Source organism: Syngnathus typhle, linkage group LG4 (assembly GCF_033458585.1).
Source record: "Syngnathus typhle isolate RoL2023-S1 ecotype Sweden linkage group LG4, RoL_Styp_1.0, whole genome shotgun sequence".
NCBI lineage: Eukaryota > Metazoa > Chordata > Actinopteri > Syngnathiformes > Syngnathidae > Syngnathus > Syngnathus typhle.
In genome coordinates, this window is record NC_083741.1 from 20,832,707 (window position 1) to 20,848,743 (window position 16,037).

The window sequence follows — 16,037 nt, forward strand, 5'->3', positions numbered from 1 at the left end:
CTCGCACCTCATCCCAGGAGCTGGAACCTTTCCCATGGGACCCCCCGGCCGAGGTGCGAGGCCTTCTCTCGAAGCCCCTCGGAAGGTGCAACCTCGCACCTTCCGCCACATATATGGAGCGGCGCTTCCGTCTGTCCTCACAATAGCTCCATTTTTGCAGCACAGCACATTGCTTCTCCTGAAAATGTCAGACATGGAGACTTCATTCCAGCTCCACCAGACCCAGAACTTCACCCTGGAGTCTCTCCTGGAGAAGTCCTACCCGCTGTACGATTTGGCCTCGGACCCCGGCTACTTCAGCGCGGGTCTGTCCCCCACCTCCTCCGAGGACTCCAACTTGGTAGATGCCTTGGATTCCTTCTTAAGTCCTCCTGCTCCAGCTCCTGTCAAGAAGTCCCGATCCAGATACCCGGGAAAGAAGCGCCAGACGGCCAGCGAACGGGAGAAGCTGCGGATGAGGGACCTGACCAAGGCGCTGCACCACCTGAGGTCCTACCTGCCGGCCTCGGCGGCGCCCCAGGGCCAAACCCTCACCAAGATCGAGACCCTCCGCCTGGCCACCCGCTACATCGCCTTTCTGTCAGCCCAGCTGGGACTCAACGAGGAGGCCCTGGAGCAGAAGAGGAGACCCTTGGGCCAGGCGGAACCACCGCAGACCCTCAACCAGTTTCTGGGTCACCAAGAAGCATCATGCGAGCAGGCTGCCGCCAACCAGATGTTCCCACCGCAATATGGCTGCCAAGTATGTACACCTCAGTGAGAAATTGTTAACCAGTGTTAAATATTAGAACATACTCTCAGCTGAAATCAGGATGAAAGAACTGACATTGTTTTGGGGCTTGTCTTCTTTTTCTTTTTATATATTGTGAAATATGTAAATAATGTGCTCATACCTTATTTTATTGTATTTTAGGAGTAGGTGTTGAATCAAATTTTCTTCCGAAAGGTCCATTAGATAGAAAACTAGCATAGGCGAATTTCTGACAATTTACATACATAGTCAAATATTTTTTCTAACCCTAAATAAAAGGCTTTTATTATATTAGTAGTTTTTTTTTTTACTCAAATTTAATGCTAAAAAATGTGCTGTAGTACTTTTAGGTATTAAAGTAAAATTTGTTATTGTTAAATAAATTGGAAATAATATAAGCTTGACTTCTCAACATTTATTTATTTATTACGAATTCTGTAGCTTTTCGTATATAGTATACTTTTTTGGGGGTCTTACTTTTGAAGAGCCCACTTTCTTCATTGGTAAACACAAAAAAAATATGTTCGAACAATTGTCCAAAGGGCAATACTATTTTATTTGATGAATGTAACTAACGTCTTTTCTCTTTTGTCTTGTCAGTTTCCAAGCGACGTGTCCTTTGACGCTCAGCAATACTGGTTGCCGCAGCAACAGCTTCATGACTTCTCAGGATAATGCTGACTGAGAAACAAGGCGACTACTTTCATTGCAACAATGAACTTGACTCTTTTGTTTTTTGCAACAAAATATCTTTTTTTTTAGACATATATATGTATATTTATTGATTATTTACATTGGGGAATAAACTATATTTATCACTACTGACGTGTGTGATTCACAAACTCATTTGTTCATAAAACACTTTCATTTTTCTTTTATTAAATATGACGCACAAGATAAGCCGGAAAATAGTCGAATTTGGCCAAGTGTGTTGCTGTTCTGTGTGGTTGTGGAGGGCTTTGATTTGATGGCACCTCTCTGCAGACTGCCTAGGACAAACAGAGCACACGGAGGCGCTAAATAGGGAGCATGGCAGCGCTAAAGTCTTTAAGGAAAGACCCCTGCTGAGGGGGGCCGGAGGGGAAGCAACAGCTGAGGACGACACCTCTTCCAGGCCCTGATCAACATTTTTTTACCCAAAGTCCAGCACCCTTAAGCGGCACACACGACGAAAAGAGTTGCCGCTGTCATGAAGAATCAGGTCTCACCAAAATAAAAATATTTGCTACGATCAAATTTCATCAGAAAAGCAAGTCCATAAAAAGCAATGCTGCGTTCATAAAAGGTGGGAAATTTCAGACTCCAAAACGATGTGCTCGGTGTCATTACATTTTTAGGCACTTTATTGAAAAACGGACTAAATGTGTTACTGGAGTAAAAAAAAATAAAAACTGTATTTAAAATAGGACTGACCCAGAAAATTAGGTCAGCTTGACCCAACTTTAGGTGGTTTAAAAAATAATTTTGTTGTTGCTTTTTTTACGTACAAAATGTGTTGTGCAAAACGGTCGGCCCAATTTCCAACCCAAATTGGGTTCTTTTTGACCCAGCAATTTTAAGAGCGTATACAGACTGTAGTATCACTATATTGCCACTGTGTGCAGTTATCCAATATTAAAAAAAAAAAAAAAACATTATTAGGCCTACTCTGTAATATTCTTGCTTTTTCACTTTTCTAAATACGAGACCATGGATTAAAAAAAAAATCCACAATATTATCAAGACACTTTTAGATGCATTTTTGGCATCATAATGGATGTGTTTGCACCAAGAGCTGTTCTAACCTCCTAGAAACATTTTAAGCACACACACAGACAAAATGGCTGCGTGCTTTAACAACACAGTGCAGAGATAAGGCTTATTAAGATGATTCCTGACACCCCACCCGCCCCCTTTCACACAGTTTCCGCAGAGAACCAGTCCAGAATTAGGCCTTTGTTCTCTGTCACCCATTTAATCTGGGCAGAAGTCCTCTCCATGGCCTGCTCCAGTGCCAGGGTGCCTGAGCCAAAGCCTACCTCCTTATTGTCCTCTTGGAATCTCTTTAGCTGTGCAGAAATAGGAAAGAAAATATTACTTTGCTGCCCTCTTGTGGTTAGCACATGTATAGCCAATTCTTAACCAGTAAGATATTTCGACCATTTTTTTTTTTTTGCACAAGTATCTGTACTTGGAGTACTTTTCAGCGTACCTCCTTCAGCTCAAACTCTGTGGAGAAGCGCATGGTGATTCCGCGGATGAGCGAGGAGAAGCCAAACGATCCTTTTCCGTATCTAAAAACAAAAACCGTCAAAATTCTGAAAACGTGTCAAAAGTGAACGTGTGAAGCCAAGCCAATGCACTTACTCTTGGAAAAGGTGCTTCCAATGTGCTCTGACAAAATTCCAAGCTAGAGGCATTCCCACCACGTTGTTAGCCACGCTCGTGATGGTGGACGTGGCATCCTGCTTGCGGATCTTTGTCTGGTCCAAAGTGTACTCCAGGTATCTGACCAAACAAAAGAGCAGTATTATTGGAAAGTCGCATGCTTCTTCTTCTTCTTCTTCCCATGAAAAGTACCTGTTGAGCAGCCAGGGCACTTTGGTGCAAGACAAGGCCGACCTGAGCCTGGAGGCTTCGGACGCCAGCGTGGCGTTCTCGAGCATCCTCCAGACAAAGTCCCACTCATCCGCCCCACCCAGTTCCACGCCGAGACAGTACATGGAGCCTTTCAAGTTGGGATGAATCCTGCTCCGTACACAGTACCGAATTTGAAAAAAGCCCAGCGCTTGCACGGATATCGTGTCAAGTGTATGATTGAAGCGTACACGTTTTGTTCCGGGTTCTCCATCCAGCGTTTGAACCAACTTCTGATGAGGTCCCTGCAGGCCGGCATGCCCACCACGCAAGCCATCGCAATAGCGTTTTTCTGATTGTACCTGACCGAGCAGAAGAGGTCTTTGAATTCAATCCAACGAACAACGTTCAATTATGTTCAATCAGATTAAAAGAGTTTCACACAAATTATTTACGGTTTTCTCTTACTGGTCGGTAATTCTTTCCGGTACTGTCGTCCAATTGTTCGTAATCCTCGCAAAGTATTCAAAAAGAGGTTGGATGAGCTTCCTGGTGTACGCCTGAAGTTCAAAACAACAATTCATGTGCATTCAGAACTTGACGTTGGAAACATAAAGCAAGGGTGTGACTTCCGCTATATGAGCTAGCTTGCTAGCTAGCGTAACGATAAGATTCAGCTACCGACTGCTGCGACTAAACACTTTAAGGAGTCGCCCTTCTCTCTCTAATTATTACTTTAACTAACATTGACAAGTGTGTATTCTTTGAACCTGTAAGGGTCCGTAGACTTCGGTGCGTTCGAACATGAGGAAATAGAAGTAGAGGTTTCCCAACGCGGACTGCCACGGGATGTATTCCGTCTCCTTGGACAAGTACTTGGTAGTCCTCAGGGCCAGTGTAATGTTTACCATTTTGGCTCTAAAATGACATTCAATGACATTTATACTGTGATAATCATAATTACTGATAACTAGACAGGACATGCTTTTGTTACCGTGCCAGGTTGAAGGCGTCGTCAATGATCTGAGCTCGATTTATGACTGGAATGTTCTGGGGGGAAAAAATGAGACAGCGTTAGGAACCATGAGTACAGTTTTAGATTGAGGAAAGATGACAAAAACATGCAGCTATGGTCAGTTTAGCAAGGTAAGCTAACATTAGCATTGTCATTTCTAGCTGTGCAGACTGTGATTATAATACTAAAACACAAAACTAAGACACCGCCCCCACCAGGTGGTTTGCTTCCAGGACGGCGATTAGGCGATTCCAGTTGTCCGTGTCGTAGTTGATCCTGAAGTACCCTGACATGTTGGTGTTGGCCAGCACCCAGTTGGATCCCGAGGCGCTCATTTGAGGGTTGCTGTCTGGTGAAAGATGCACGGGAGGATCAGATAATGAATGGATGAAACAAAAAACAAGAGGATGGGCGTGAGAACTCGGAGATACCTGTCTCGTGGAGAAGCCAGTACTGTTCCTGCTCAACACCTGTCTTCATCCATTTAATGGGCACAAACCACCTATAACTGGGAAACACAAGCATTTTAAAACAATGTTCTAAGGCTGAGAAGAAATAGTAGAACCCAACTTGAACTGTGAGGGCCTGTCCACCACTGATTCTGGGTCCAACAGGAAGTGCTTCTGGGTGACACGTCCGGTCTTGGTGTTGATGGTTACCACTGGGAAGCCCATCTGGAGAATCCAGCGGTTCATGATGTCGTGGACCGTGTGTGGGATACGCAAGCCTGGGGTGTCCTCCACCGCCTGGAAAACAAGGGAGCGGTAAGAAGAAAGCTGGACTGAATTGAGAGATAACGAAAGTGGTCTTACCAACCTTTTGGAGGTGTTCCCACAAGTCATTGTACACGGTGGATTTGAAGGCGAACGCGTTGAGGTAAGACTAGAGAGAAGGCAACGTCATGGCAATTCCATGGAGACGCAGTAGCCATTTTGTAATGATACTCACACTGAGTCCCTTGATAAACACTGGTTCACCCAAAAACCCGGACAGCATCCTGAGCACCGCCGCCCCCTAAAGGTTGAGATCAGGTCAGTTGAAAAAAAAAAAAAGCATTTCCTAAAAACTGTAGATTTATTGAGTGCCCACCTTGCTGTAGGAGATGGTGTTGAAAATCCCGCCGATCTGAGCGGGTGTGTTCACCTCGTCTTCTTTCCAGGAAAGCGGATGAGAGGTGGCCAGGGCGTCCAGACTGAACACCCGCAGGACGTCATCCAGAACCATTTGGTCTTTCTATGACAGAATCATATTTAGTTTCAAACTTAGAAATTTCAATTTTGGAAGATGAGCCGTGATTGGTTGTCTATCTGTGCTTCTGATTTGGTTCCTCTTACAATGTTCCACGATGGCTCGGCATAGTCCGCTCCCAGGTACTCCACATATGACGCGAAGCCCTCATTGAGCCACAGATCGTTCCACCAGCGCATGGTCACCAGGTTGCCGAACCACTTAAGAATACAGGATGGGAGGAAGCCCTTATCAACAATATTACAGCTTTGAATTAGCTTAATGCTAAGCTAGGTGCGCACTAACTGATTCACTTTATTCCCCCCCCCGAAATGATCCGACAATCACTGATTAATTTGCTGGCCCCCTTGTGGGTCCAAGTTTGAGAACCACCGCTATAAAGGACAAGATGGCCGACCATGTGCGCCAGCTCGTGTGCGATGACGGAGGCCACTCGTTGTTTGTTCCCCGGCGACGATTCCGCCGGGTCGTAGAGTAGAGCCGTCTCCCTGTAGGTGATCAGGCCCCAGTTCTCCATGGCACCGGCGTGGAAGTCAGGCAAAGCCACCTGATCTGGAAAGGAACAGAACATTCAGACAAAGAATCCCTGCGCCGGTCAGCACAAAATGGCGGCGCGATAACGGTTGACACAAAATGGCTGCTAAGTGAAGAACAGGTTGCATTAAATGTCGACACTGCTGTGTCAAATACTCTGTTTATGTCTCTGAAGGACTCTTTTACAGGATTGAATACATATATGTGAAAAAAGTCTTACCCGACTTGGGAAGCGGGTAGGCTGTGTTGTAGTAGTTTTCATAGAACTGAAGAATTTGCCCAGTCACGCTGAGAGCATAGTCTCCATGTCCGTCGTCAATGGCCTTTGTTCGAGCCCATACCCGCACCTGACATCATTTCCAGAACTGTACATTTGAATCAGCGCTTCATTTATTTATTTTTTTTAAAGTCAAAGTCCTTACCTGTACGCCATTTTGTTGGGTAGACTCAATGTAGGAGAAGTCGCTGACAATAAAGGCCAGCAGATAGGTGGACATCTTTGCTGTGGGCTCGAACCTTGTAATTCGGACCTCGGCGCCATCCATGACCTCATTTCTGGCGTCTGCGGGGAACAGTCAGACTAATTTACTGGTGTTTCCCCAAGCGGACTCAAAAACTGCGCCGCAGGTGTAGTTTGTCGTTTTAGGGAAAGCTATTTTCAAACCTAATTCTCGGGCGTTGGACAGAGCCGCTTTGTCCCGGTCATGGATGATGGTGACGTTGAAGACGGCTTTCATGGCGGGTTCATCGAAGCACGGGAAGGCTTGGCGGGCATACGTGGCTTGCATCTGAGAAGTAGCGACCACTCTGGAAAAAGTAATGGAATTCAGTTCTGATACTGAACCTATCCTGCAAAAGTCTAAACTTACTTCTTCACGCCGTCCTCCGCGTATTCGCTCCTGTAGAATCCTTCTAGGCTGTCCGACAAGTCTCCCTGGAACTCGGTGTGCAAGACGTAGAATGCCCCTTTGGTGAGTCTGCCGCTGAGTTCCAAGACCAGGTACTCTGTCTCTGCCACCAACCAAGACTTCCGGATGGCCGGCATCCAGGCGCCTGATAGGTCGCGCAGCGAGGCGTGGTGCCCATTGAAGGTGGTGAAGTTGAGCTTGCTGGCGTGGATGACGACCAGGTCTGTAGCCTGGATGCAGGTGAAGACCACATCCGAGAGTCCCGTGAAGATGTAGAGGCCGTTTGCGTCGGGTTTCAGTCGAGGCCACAGCGTCACATTGTAGGCGGTAGGGACCAGGGCGGAAGGAAGTCTGTACTGGTCCCACGGATCTTTTGACCCTACGGGGGTTGGTTTGGGGGTGTCGTTGTTGACCGCCGCTTGGTCTTCGGCCTTTCGATTCTTGGCCTTCTCCTTGTCGTAGGCGATAGACAGAGCTAAAATGATCACCAGAGCGGTGATAGCTAACACGAGTAGTCCAAGTCCCACGTTCTTACTGATGTAGTAGACCTTCCCCATGACCAGGAAGGACGTCAATGGACGTGTGAGGCTTTGTTTCGATTTAGTAACGGCGCTCTTGAGTTCAAGGTGGGTTCATAATACCTGTGAGGATGATGACAAGATGTGTTTGTGGAATTTGAAATAAGCAGAAAAATGCACTTGTTTTTATACTTCATAGGGGGCGGCCATTTTGTTACTTGCTGTCAACTAAAAATGATATTAAGGGCTCAGCGCGAGGATGTCAAAATGTTGCTTTATGGTGCGTTACGCAACTGAAAAGTGTTTTCCGACTGTACACCAAAGCTGCCTTTGTTAATATGTTCAGTTACAATATAGCTTTCGGCCACTAGGTGGTAATAGAGTACCAGGCAGTTATTTACCTGTAGACAATAAGAGAAAGAAGAAACCCAACCATGGTATTCAAAAAGAAAACTAGAAACCAAAGTTTGTGACAGACACATATCAAAATATTTTCCCTATTCATTTTAATTATTTTATTCTATTTTTGTGCTTATTAGCTTGACTTGAGACTCTAAGCTTAATTTATTTCAGAAATGATTTGCCTGATTGGCATCTTGTAAGGGGGGTCTATCAATAAATGTATTTTTGATGATCGTATTGTGTAATGTTTTTCATTTTCCACCATTTTAGATTTTTAAACTGTAAGCAGATTTGATTCGGTCATTAAATACAAACCCAATAGCTACTTTAGGAAAAGTTGGGTGCTATGGCGAAGCCGGCTTATTAACAGAAACGAAGCAATGTGGGCCATCTTGGAGTAGCCTACTATGTAATTACACATATTTGGATTTGTCATTTGCCTGCAGTGTGACTATGTGCAGATGTTTCCCTGGCAACATCCAGCCTGATGTCATGTTCACACTGTGCACCAGTTAGCAGTCAGTGAAATGCGTAAAACAAATTCCCAGGGGCCGACTGCATGCACTTAATACAATATGTTTTCTTTCCGTGGAAACATATTTGTTTGATACGCAAGGCAATTTTATTTATTGACTTCAGTCACAAAAAGTGGATTTTTTGCTGACACAAAGTCACAAGTCCACAAATCAGATTACCGCAGATGACTAGGCAACATTTACCACCGCAATTCTGGCGGGAGAAGGCTTATGAGCTGTGGGGAAATACTGGAAAGTTGTTTTAAAAAAAAAAAAAAGAAAAGTTGAAACTAAACAAGAGCTTCCTTCACCTGATTTTGATTAAACTGTGATAAAACTTTTGTTTTGTTCCAGTCATCACTGCATAATATTTTCTCATGATTGCTTGTTTCGATTCAGTTATGACTGCCAATCATACAAAATGTCATTTACCGTCATTTTCGGACTATAAGTCACGGTTTTTTTCATAGTTTGGGTGGGGGGCCGACTTATACTCAGTAGCGACTTATATACATATATATGTTTTTTTTCACTTTTTTGGGCATTTTATGGCTGGTGCGACTTATACTCCGGTGCGACTTAGTCCGAAAATTACGGTATGCAATGTATTCACATCATTTAAAATATTCCAACATGTGGTTTTAGGATGGTTCGCCAACTCTCTCACTGGTTGTTCCTATTGTTGCGTCTGTCGTCAAAAGTGGAAATAATATTTAGGAGGAGAGGGTGTGACGACTCTGTCAGGATGTTGCTCAAGTTGCGTGGGGGTTGAAAAGGTCGGGAAATCATTTCTTTACGGTAAATCCAAAACATGTTGTTTTTAGACAATAAACAATGAAGCAAAAAGGATTGAACGACTCTTGTTTCACGAATAACGTAGACCTCATAAAACCTCAAATGAGCGCAGCACATGGAGTCGAATGACCTTTGTTTTGGAACACCTCGTTTTATAAGCGCCTTCCTGCAGGGAACATGAAGGAAATTTCGGAGACCTCTGTGGTGAAAAATTGACGCATCCCAAAGCTATTCTGGACATCTGGAATACATGCTTCTACCGTACAAAGGCTTCCAATAACGTGGGAGGTTTTAAGCTTGTCGGATCCAATTGGGATAAGAAGTACCATTTTTTTCCCTCATTTTTGTTGTTACTTTACTCATGGTAGACAAGCCCACTAGGTTTTCGAAAACTAGCTTCTTAGAAAGCTAACGGAACCAAAAATGGCCTATAGATCAAATGTATTTATTTTTATTTAATATCGGCTTCCAATCAAAATGTTTTTTAAGCAAATGGGTGTTTTTTTTAGACTATTTTGTAGGTGCATTCATAATAGATGAACATGTTTAATGAACTTATTAACTGTATTTGCATTTACAGTGAGGTCATGAGTTTGCGAAGCGTTACGAAATCTCAAAACATTTTGAGTTAGCTTAGCTTCGATTTTGGCCGTCATTACATTAACTTTACTGGCAATGTTTCAGGCCATATTTCCACAGTGTGTTCATTCATTTTCTAAAGCGCCTGTCAAGAAGGTGAGCTGGAGTCCATCCCGGCAGGCTTTGGGCAAGAGGCAAAGTTTAGCCAGCTAATCACAAGGCACATTCCGACATTGCGCTTTGGACAATTTTGAGTTTTCAATGAACCTGACATGCATATCTGGAGAAAATGGGAGGAACACGCCAACTCCACAGATACAATATGTATATACAATGTGGGCCTTGATATACTTTAAAATGATCTACAGAAGGAAGGCAAAAAAAGGAGAGTAACGAGGATGGTATGAAATGTAGAAGGGAGAACATTTCCTGTATTGCAATTAAGACTTTTTGCCAACTGTTGTATAAACTTTTACTGCCAGGTTTTGAGGCAAAACTTTGCATCCAACTCCAAATATGTTTTAGGCACTTCCATATACTCGATTTGTCTCAATAGATTAAGCTGTCAAAGGCAGGGGAAAAAATAAATAAAAAATCCCGGCATGTCATAAAACTACAAAGCACTCTGGAACTAACGTGCTCATTTTAGGGGTAAAAACAAAACAATACATTACAAACAATATAAGCACCTCCCCAGCAAAAAAAAAAAAGCTATTTTCCACATTTTGCTTTTGAAAGTTGTACATACCAGCGGCTCTCGGAGTATGTCCACTGCTTGCCTGCAGGATCTGGAATGAGCTCCGGCTGATGTGAAACAGTCTGCAAGGGTGGAGCCGGCGAGAGCTACCGCAGGTTTTCTGAGAGGGATGACTTCCCATATTTGAGTTGGGGAGGTTACAAAACGTGCGGAATGGAGCAGGGTGACCATGTGCAGCTTGGACCGGGCTTTATTGATGAGAAAAGGGTGGATGAGGAGATCAAACACAGGCAGTGGAACGCAACAACGGACGGGCAGCAGAAACGGGAACTAGACGTGGGGAAAATGCAGGCGGAGTGAAAACAGGATAAACAAGATAAACATGACGATCCGACACATGTACAGTGGTAGTTGTTGGCACAGGCAACACGGCCCAGGCAGGCATTTTATTTTAATGTCACGTGAGGGGCGGCACTAATGATATAATTTTAAGATTATAAGATTGTATTAGGCCTACCGTACTATAAGGCGCACTGGACTATAAGGCGCACCTTCAATGAATGGCCCATTTTCAAACTTTGTCCTTATATGAGGCTCACCGGACTACAAGGCGCACCATTAATGCATCATGACAGATTTTTAGTCCAAATCATTCTCCATTTTATCTTTTTTATTTCAATTTCAGGGGCAACAAATTACTTTATAAACACAAAATAATGATCCATAGTCTTTTTGATTCAGGATTCATAGTCTTCAGCGGGCCACTTATGACTGATTTCATGACACAATGCTTCGAGACAGTTTTAATTTAGGAATTTGGTCCATATATAAGGCGCACCGGACTATAAGGCGGATTTTGAGAAGATTTTAGGTTTTTAGGTGCGCCTTATAGTCCGGAAAATACGGTACTTATTTGTGCATATTTTGTGACCTTTTTTTTTTTTTTGTGTGTGTGTGTCAAGCATAGAATTTGTGGCAAGGAGCTAATCGTTTCTTCTTCCTTGAAAAACAGATGATTTATTAAATAATTCCTTACATTATATTGACATGAATGAAGTATGAAGGTTCTGAAATAGTCTCGTCTAAGGGAGGAACTCGGTGAAGAACCGCCACTGTGGACAGGACTTAAATACAAGAGCAGGTGACGGACACTATGACAACAAAATATGATACATGAGGAAGAAAGCGCGGAGAAGCTCTACTGCGATCAGCGCAACCTAGGAGCGGATACATGATCAAATTATAGGGAGGCGGGGGGATTGAAAGAATGCGGCTGTAACAACAAACCTTGGTTGTGATGGCACAGCTTCAAGAGAATTCCTGGAAGGTGTACCTCGGCGCGCTTCTTCGCAACAATAACTGCATGCAGTTTGTGGCTGGCAGCAGTTTTTATTCATGTACAATCAACATCTGGACAATGAAATACAGTAAATAAGAGACAAATACATTCAAACACAGCGACTGCATTAAATACAAAAAACAGTTTTAAGAACGCAACGTGAAATTTGGGAGGACTGCCGTCAAAAGTAGATCCACGGAAAAGAGCTCGCTCCTGAAACCGCATAAATGACAGTCTGACCTTTGAAAAATCCTGAAGCTAGCTTGACCTTAACAACATGATATGGTAGGCATGTCTTTGATGAGTGGACCCATAAACAAGGATCACAAGCTCATGGCTGAAATGAAAAACGGCAGACTTTCTGTCTTTGCAGGAATGTACATGACACATTATTGCGTGTAAAATGTTGGTTGATGGCCGCACGGATTTAGACCAAAATGTCAAATTTTGTGTCTTTACCAACAATTTTTGAAACATTTTGTTGGCTTTATTCACAATATTACTACTGACTACAAATTTTCACGGGCCTTAGTGAAATTGGCTTTGGGGGCTGAATAAAAAAAACAAAAACGGGGGAATTCAGTCTTGTGAGGGGGCGCAAATGTTTTTTTAAGACGTCAACTTTCTTTGAATCTTTTTTGTGGGTCTTCTTGTGATGAACATGGTATGCGTGGATGTAGCTTTTGGACCTTGGCGGTAGGAAGGTAACAAAAAACATCAGGGTGGGTGTGTGTATTCAGCCTTTGTGTGGCCCGCCGTGAACTTCACAAACTAAAATGTGCCTGTAAAAAAAATTAAATTGTAAAAAAAAACTTTAGTGCATCTTTGCTGCTTTACCGCTTAGGAGGACGGGGGCGATCACGTGACTCCCAAACCCACCCGCGCACATGTCGGCCAGCTTAATATTAGTGCGAAAGAGCGGGAGTAACGGATTGTGACGACAGTTCGCCGAGGACAGGCAGACGTTAGGACGCCAGGATGGAAGAAGATTCATTCCAGGCTATACGGGAGCCAAGGGGATCAAGTTACTGGGGGAGAGTTTGGGAAATCTCAAAATCAAGACCAGTGATGAGCGTGGAGTTGAAGAGGGAAAATATGCTTGTCAGCCAAGTCATAAAATATTGAACATGCATGACTATTCACATTCACCTGATGCTTTATGGCAACTCATCAGGGGCCACGTGAATTTATGGAAAAGAACAGCACGAACACTTGAACTCACTGAGCAGTAGCCCCGCTCCCGAAAATCTGAAATTAATTCAGCGTCCGACACTAGTTTGAATGAATTGGGTTCTATCACAACAGAAAATTTGGGAAATTTCAGATTTGTAGTTGCGACTGAAGTGTAATTCCATTCCTTGCCACTAGATGGCACTGCTGCGGTACATGCTGTTTACTTGCCGTAGGTTACTGACCACTGCTACACAGAACACATGTTGACAATATTGTGCAAATTGAGCTAGGATACAAGAACGGAAAAAAAACAACAACACTCAAACGACTCACAGCTTCTATCCAGCGTACACGAGAGCGGCCAGGGTGAGCGGCCGTGAACGCCGCCGTGGTCAGGAGAGTTCAAGTTTACCGCATAAGAGTCAGGAAGGGGCACTGGATCCCCGCCCGCCCCCTGTCGAGCCGTATTTAGAACGGGGAGAGGCTGGGCACTTTGATGTTGATGTCTCCGATGTTGATGTTGCGCGGGATCTCCGGCAGGTTCATGTTTTTCACGGCGGAGACGGCGCGAGCGGGTGCCGCGGACAGACCTCCCTGCGCCGGAACAAGACCCGTGTTAATATGTATGCTTCGACTTTTGGGTTTTGTGCCTACGTCTAACCTCCGACTTTTCCATGCGGTTTTGCAGCTCCACTTGAGCCACGATCTCATTCATGTTTGTCTCCAACACCATGCCGCCCATTACCACCTCCTGGAGGATGTAGTGGACCTGCAGCAGGGGGGGGGGGGGCAACCAAGCACAACACAACAGTTACAAAACACACAAGGAAACTGCTGACAATATTCGACACAGGAAATAGCCATTAGTCACTTGAATTGCATTCAGATGTGTTTGGTGAGTAAACACAAAAACTCACGATTGATTTTGTGTTCAGGAAAAAGCAATAGCAGTATTTAACTAATCAAATGAGTCTATCTTCTGTTCAATAGTTGATTTCTCTTTTGATGAGACAATGAAGTGCTTTGTTTACCTGAAATCTCAACTACAGCACTATCTGGTGGCATCTAGAGTGCTTAAGAACTTGCTTTTATTAACGTTATCATTTGCTGCCCTCTTGTGGACTCTACTGGTAATTACAGTGCAGCGAATTCCCACCTATCAAGTGAGACGTTAATCCAAAACAAAGGAAGAGGGAGCCACAGGATTTGCGATTCATCCTTCGCGAGTAGGTGAGTCTTCTGGTTGATCACTTTTACCTTGTCCATGTGGAATATGAGGTCCAGTTCACAGACGTTCTCAAAGCATTTATCCAGCGTTTCCACAAACACCTGTCACAACAGAAATATCAGTCCAACACAAATGAAGTTGGAGATGAATGGCATTTAAAAGCACAGAGATCGTAGTGAGAGAAGAAATAAAAAATCTGTTGACCTGGATGAGGTCCAAAATGCCAAGCTCGCTCTCAGAGGAGTCCACGCAGAAGACAAAGTAGAGTGTGGCGTAATGGCGGTAGATTAGCTTGTAGTCGGAGCCGCCGATAAGACTGGGCAACAAAATTAAAAAGCAGATTTCAGCCTAGGTTGTTGGGGGATCACTGTTTTGTATTATTTATTGTAAGCCATGCTCCATCTATGGACACTTGCCTTCCTCCTTCCAAGAAGTTACAAACATTGTCATCCCGCTTTGACACCAAATGAAACGTCTCACGGATGATCTGTTGCTGCATGTCCTCTGCCTGAGGGAAACAAAAATAATATCGAGGTTAATTCCTGCTTAATAAAGGAAATACACATCATGGAAAAAAAACGAGAATAGCATTGCGTTTCATTTCAATGTTAGAAGAAATAAAAGATATCAAAGCTAAACTAACAGCAACAAGCGATAAAATGGCGTTCTTGAGAGACAAATTACAATACACGACAAATGAATCAAAACGAACGAAATCTAAGAATAAAAACGTTTATAGTAATACTCACGAAATATTGATAAAATCTGATGAGCCGTGGCTTTCCATGGTTGTTAAATATTAATATCGCTTTAATCATGTTTACGCGTAATGTAAATTGAAATGTTTCAATTAAATGGTAAATGCTACGTAACCAGCTCGAGATAAGCTTGAGGGTTACTAACAGGAAGTTTGTTCCGTTACTTCCGGTTTTCGGTGCCCGCATTTTAAAGTCCGCAAGAAACAAACAAAAGATTGTTCCGTATGTGTGCTTGCCACGCAAATCGTAATTTGTGAAATATTTCATTTGATAGAAATAAAATAGTTTTTGTATTTTACCATTTTTTTATACTTAGATGTGTGTGTCGAGAGAGAAAGAGAGAGAGCGCCAAAGAGAAAGAGCTAGAGAGACAAAGAAAATCTAGGGATTGACCATTTAACAAATAAACTAACAGATGTTTTTATTTCATTTTTTTTTTCTAGTTTATGCACTTACTTTTTTACTAGCATATAATGACGAGTAGCTTAACATACTGCAGCACAGGTGCATGCACCTGATTTCCAAACTAAAACTCTTTTCAGACTCTGGTCTGGTCTGGTCTAACACCCCCCCCCCCCCCACCCCTCAACCCAACCACCACCTTATACAAGTGGACCTGTATTTTCAAACCAGGACAGGAATCACTGTAGATCCAACCAACCTGGGCTGTCATCTATTGTCCTCAGCTCCATCATAAAAATTCCCTTCCTCTCGCATGAGCGCGGCAGAAAACAAACAGACGCTCATTAGCATGTGCGAGTCGTTGGTGGTAAACAAGTTTATTTCCACATGAGTGCAGCGCAAGAATGGATTCCGGGCCGTACGGTTCGATGTAGGTGGGCCCGCCGGCGGCCTTCACGGGGACTTTCATCGGGGGACATTACAAATGCAACTCGACAGCCCTCCTCGTTCTCCGACGAAAGCGGGTCATGTTGGTACAGTGAGCACTTGTTAGAGGGTGACTCACTGTAGTCGGACTCTTGGGTGGGCCACCGTGCATTTTCGAGGCTCTCCTCTTTTC

General features: G+C 43.7%; 2 protein-coding genes across 2 annotated transcripts; both read right to left on the reverse strand.

Moving 5' to 3' along the window:
- Window positions 1-1,610: 1,610 nt before the first annotated feature.
- Window positions 1,611-10,862, reverse strand: LOC133152297 (aminopeptidase N-like). The gene is made up of 21 exons (XM_061275804.1): window positions 10,570-10,862; window positions 6,974-7,653; window positions 6,769-6,911; window positions 6,527-6,666; window positions 6,325-6,451; window positions 5,968-6,122; window positions 5,657-5,770; window positions 5,412-5,555; window positions 5,271-5,336; window positions 5,139-5,204; window positions 4,893-5,068; window positions 4,754-4,830; window positions 4,538-4,671; window positions 4,302-4,357; window positions 4,078-4,225; window positions 3,776-3,867; window positions 3,559-3,669; window positions 3,311-3,478; window positions 3,098-3,238; window positions 2,943-3,024; window positions 1,611-2,799 (listed from the first exon to the last, which is right to left on the reverse strand). Exons 2-21 carry the CDS (start codon window positions 7,567-7,569, stop codon window positions 2,647-2,649), a joined length of 2,889 nt encoding a protein of 962 aa, XP_061131788.1. The 5' UTR covers window positions 7,570-7,653; window positions 10,570-10,862; the 3' UTR covers window positions 1,611-2,646.
- Window positions 10,863-11,887: 1,025 nt separating this feature from the next.
- Window positions 11,888-15,201, reverse strand: ap3s2 (adaptor related protein complex 3 subunit sigma 2). The gene is made up of 6 exons (XM_061275879.1): window positions 15,008-15,201; window positions 14,675-14,766; window positions 14,463-14,574; window positions 14,288-14,359; window positions 13,692-13,799; window positions 11,888-13,624 (listed from the first exon to the last, which is right to left on the reverse strand). The coding sequence occupies exons 1-6, from the start codon at window positions 15,074-15,076 to the stop codon at window positions 13,499-13,501; spliced, it is 579 nt and encodes a 192-aa protein (XP_061131863.1). The 5' UTR covers window positions 15,077-15,201; the 3' UTR covers window positions 11,888-13,498.
- Window positions 15,202-16,037: the final 836 nt, after the last annotated feature.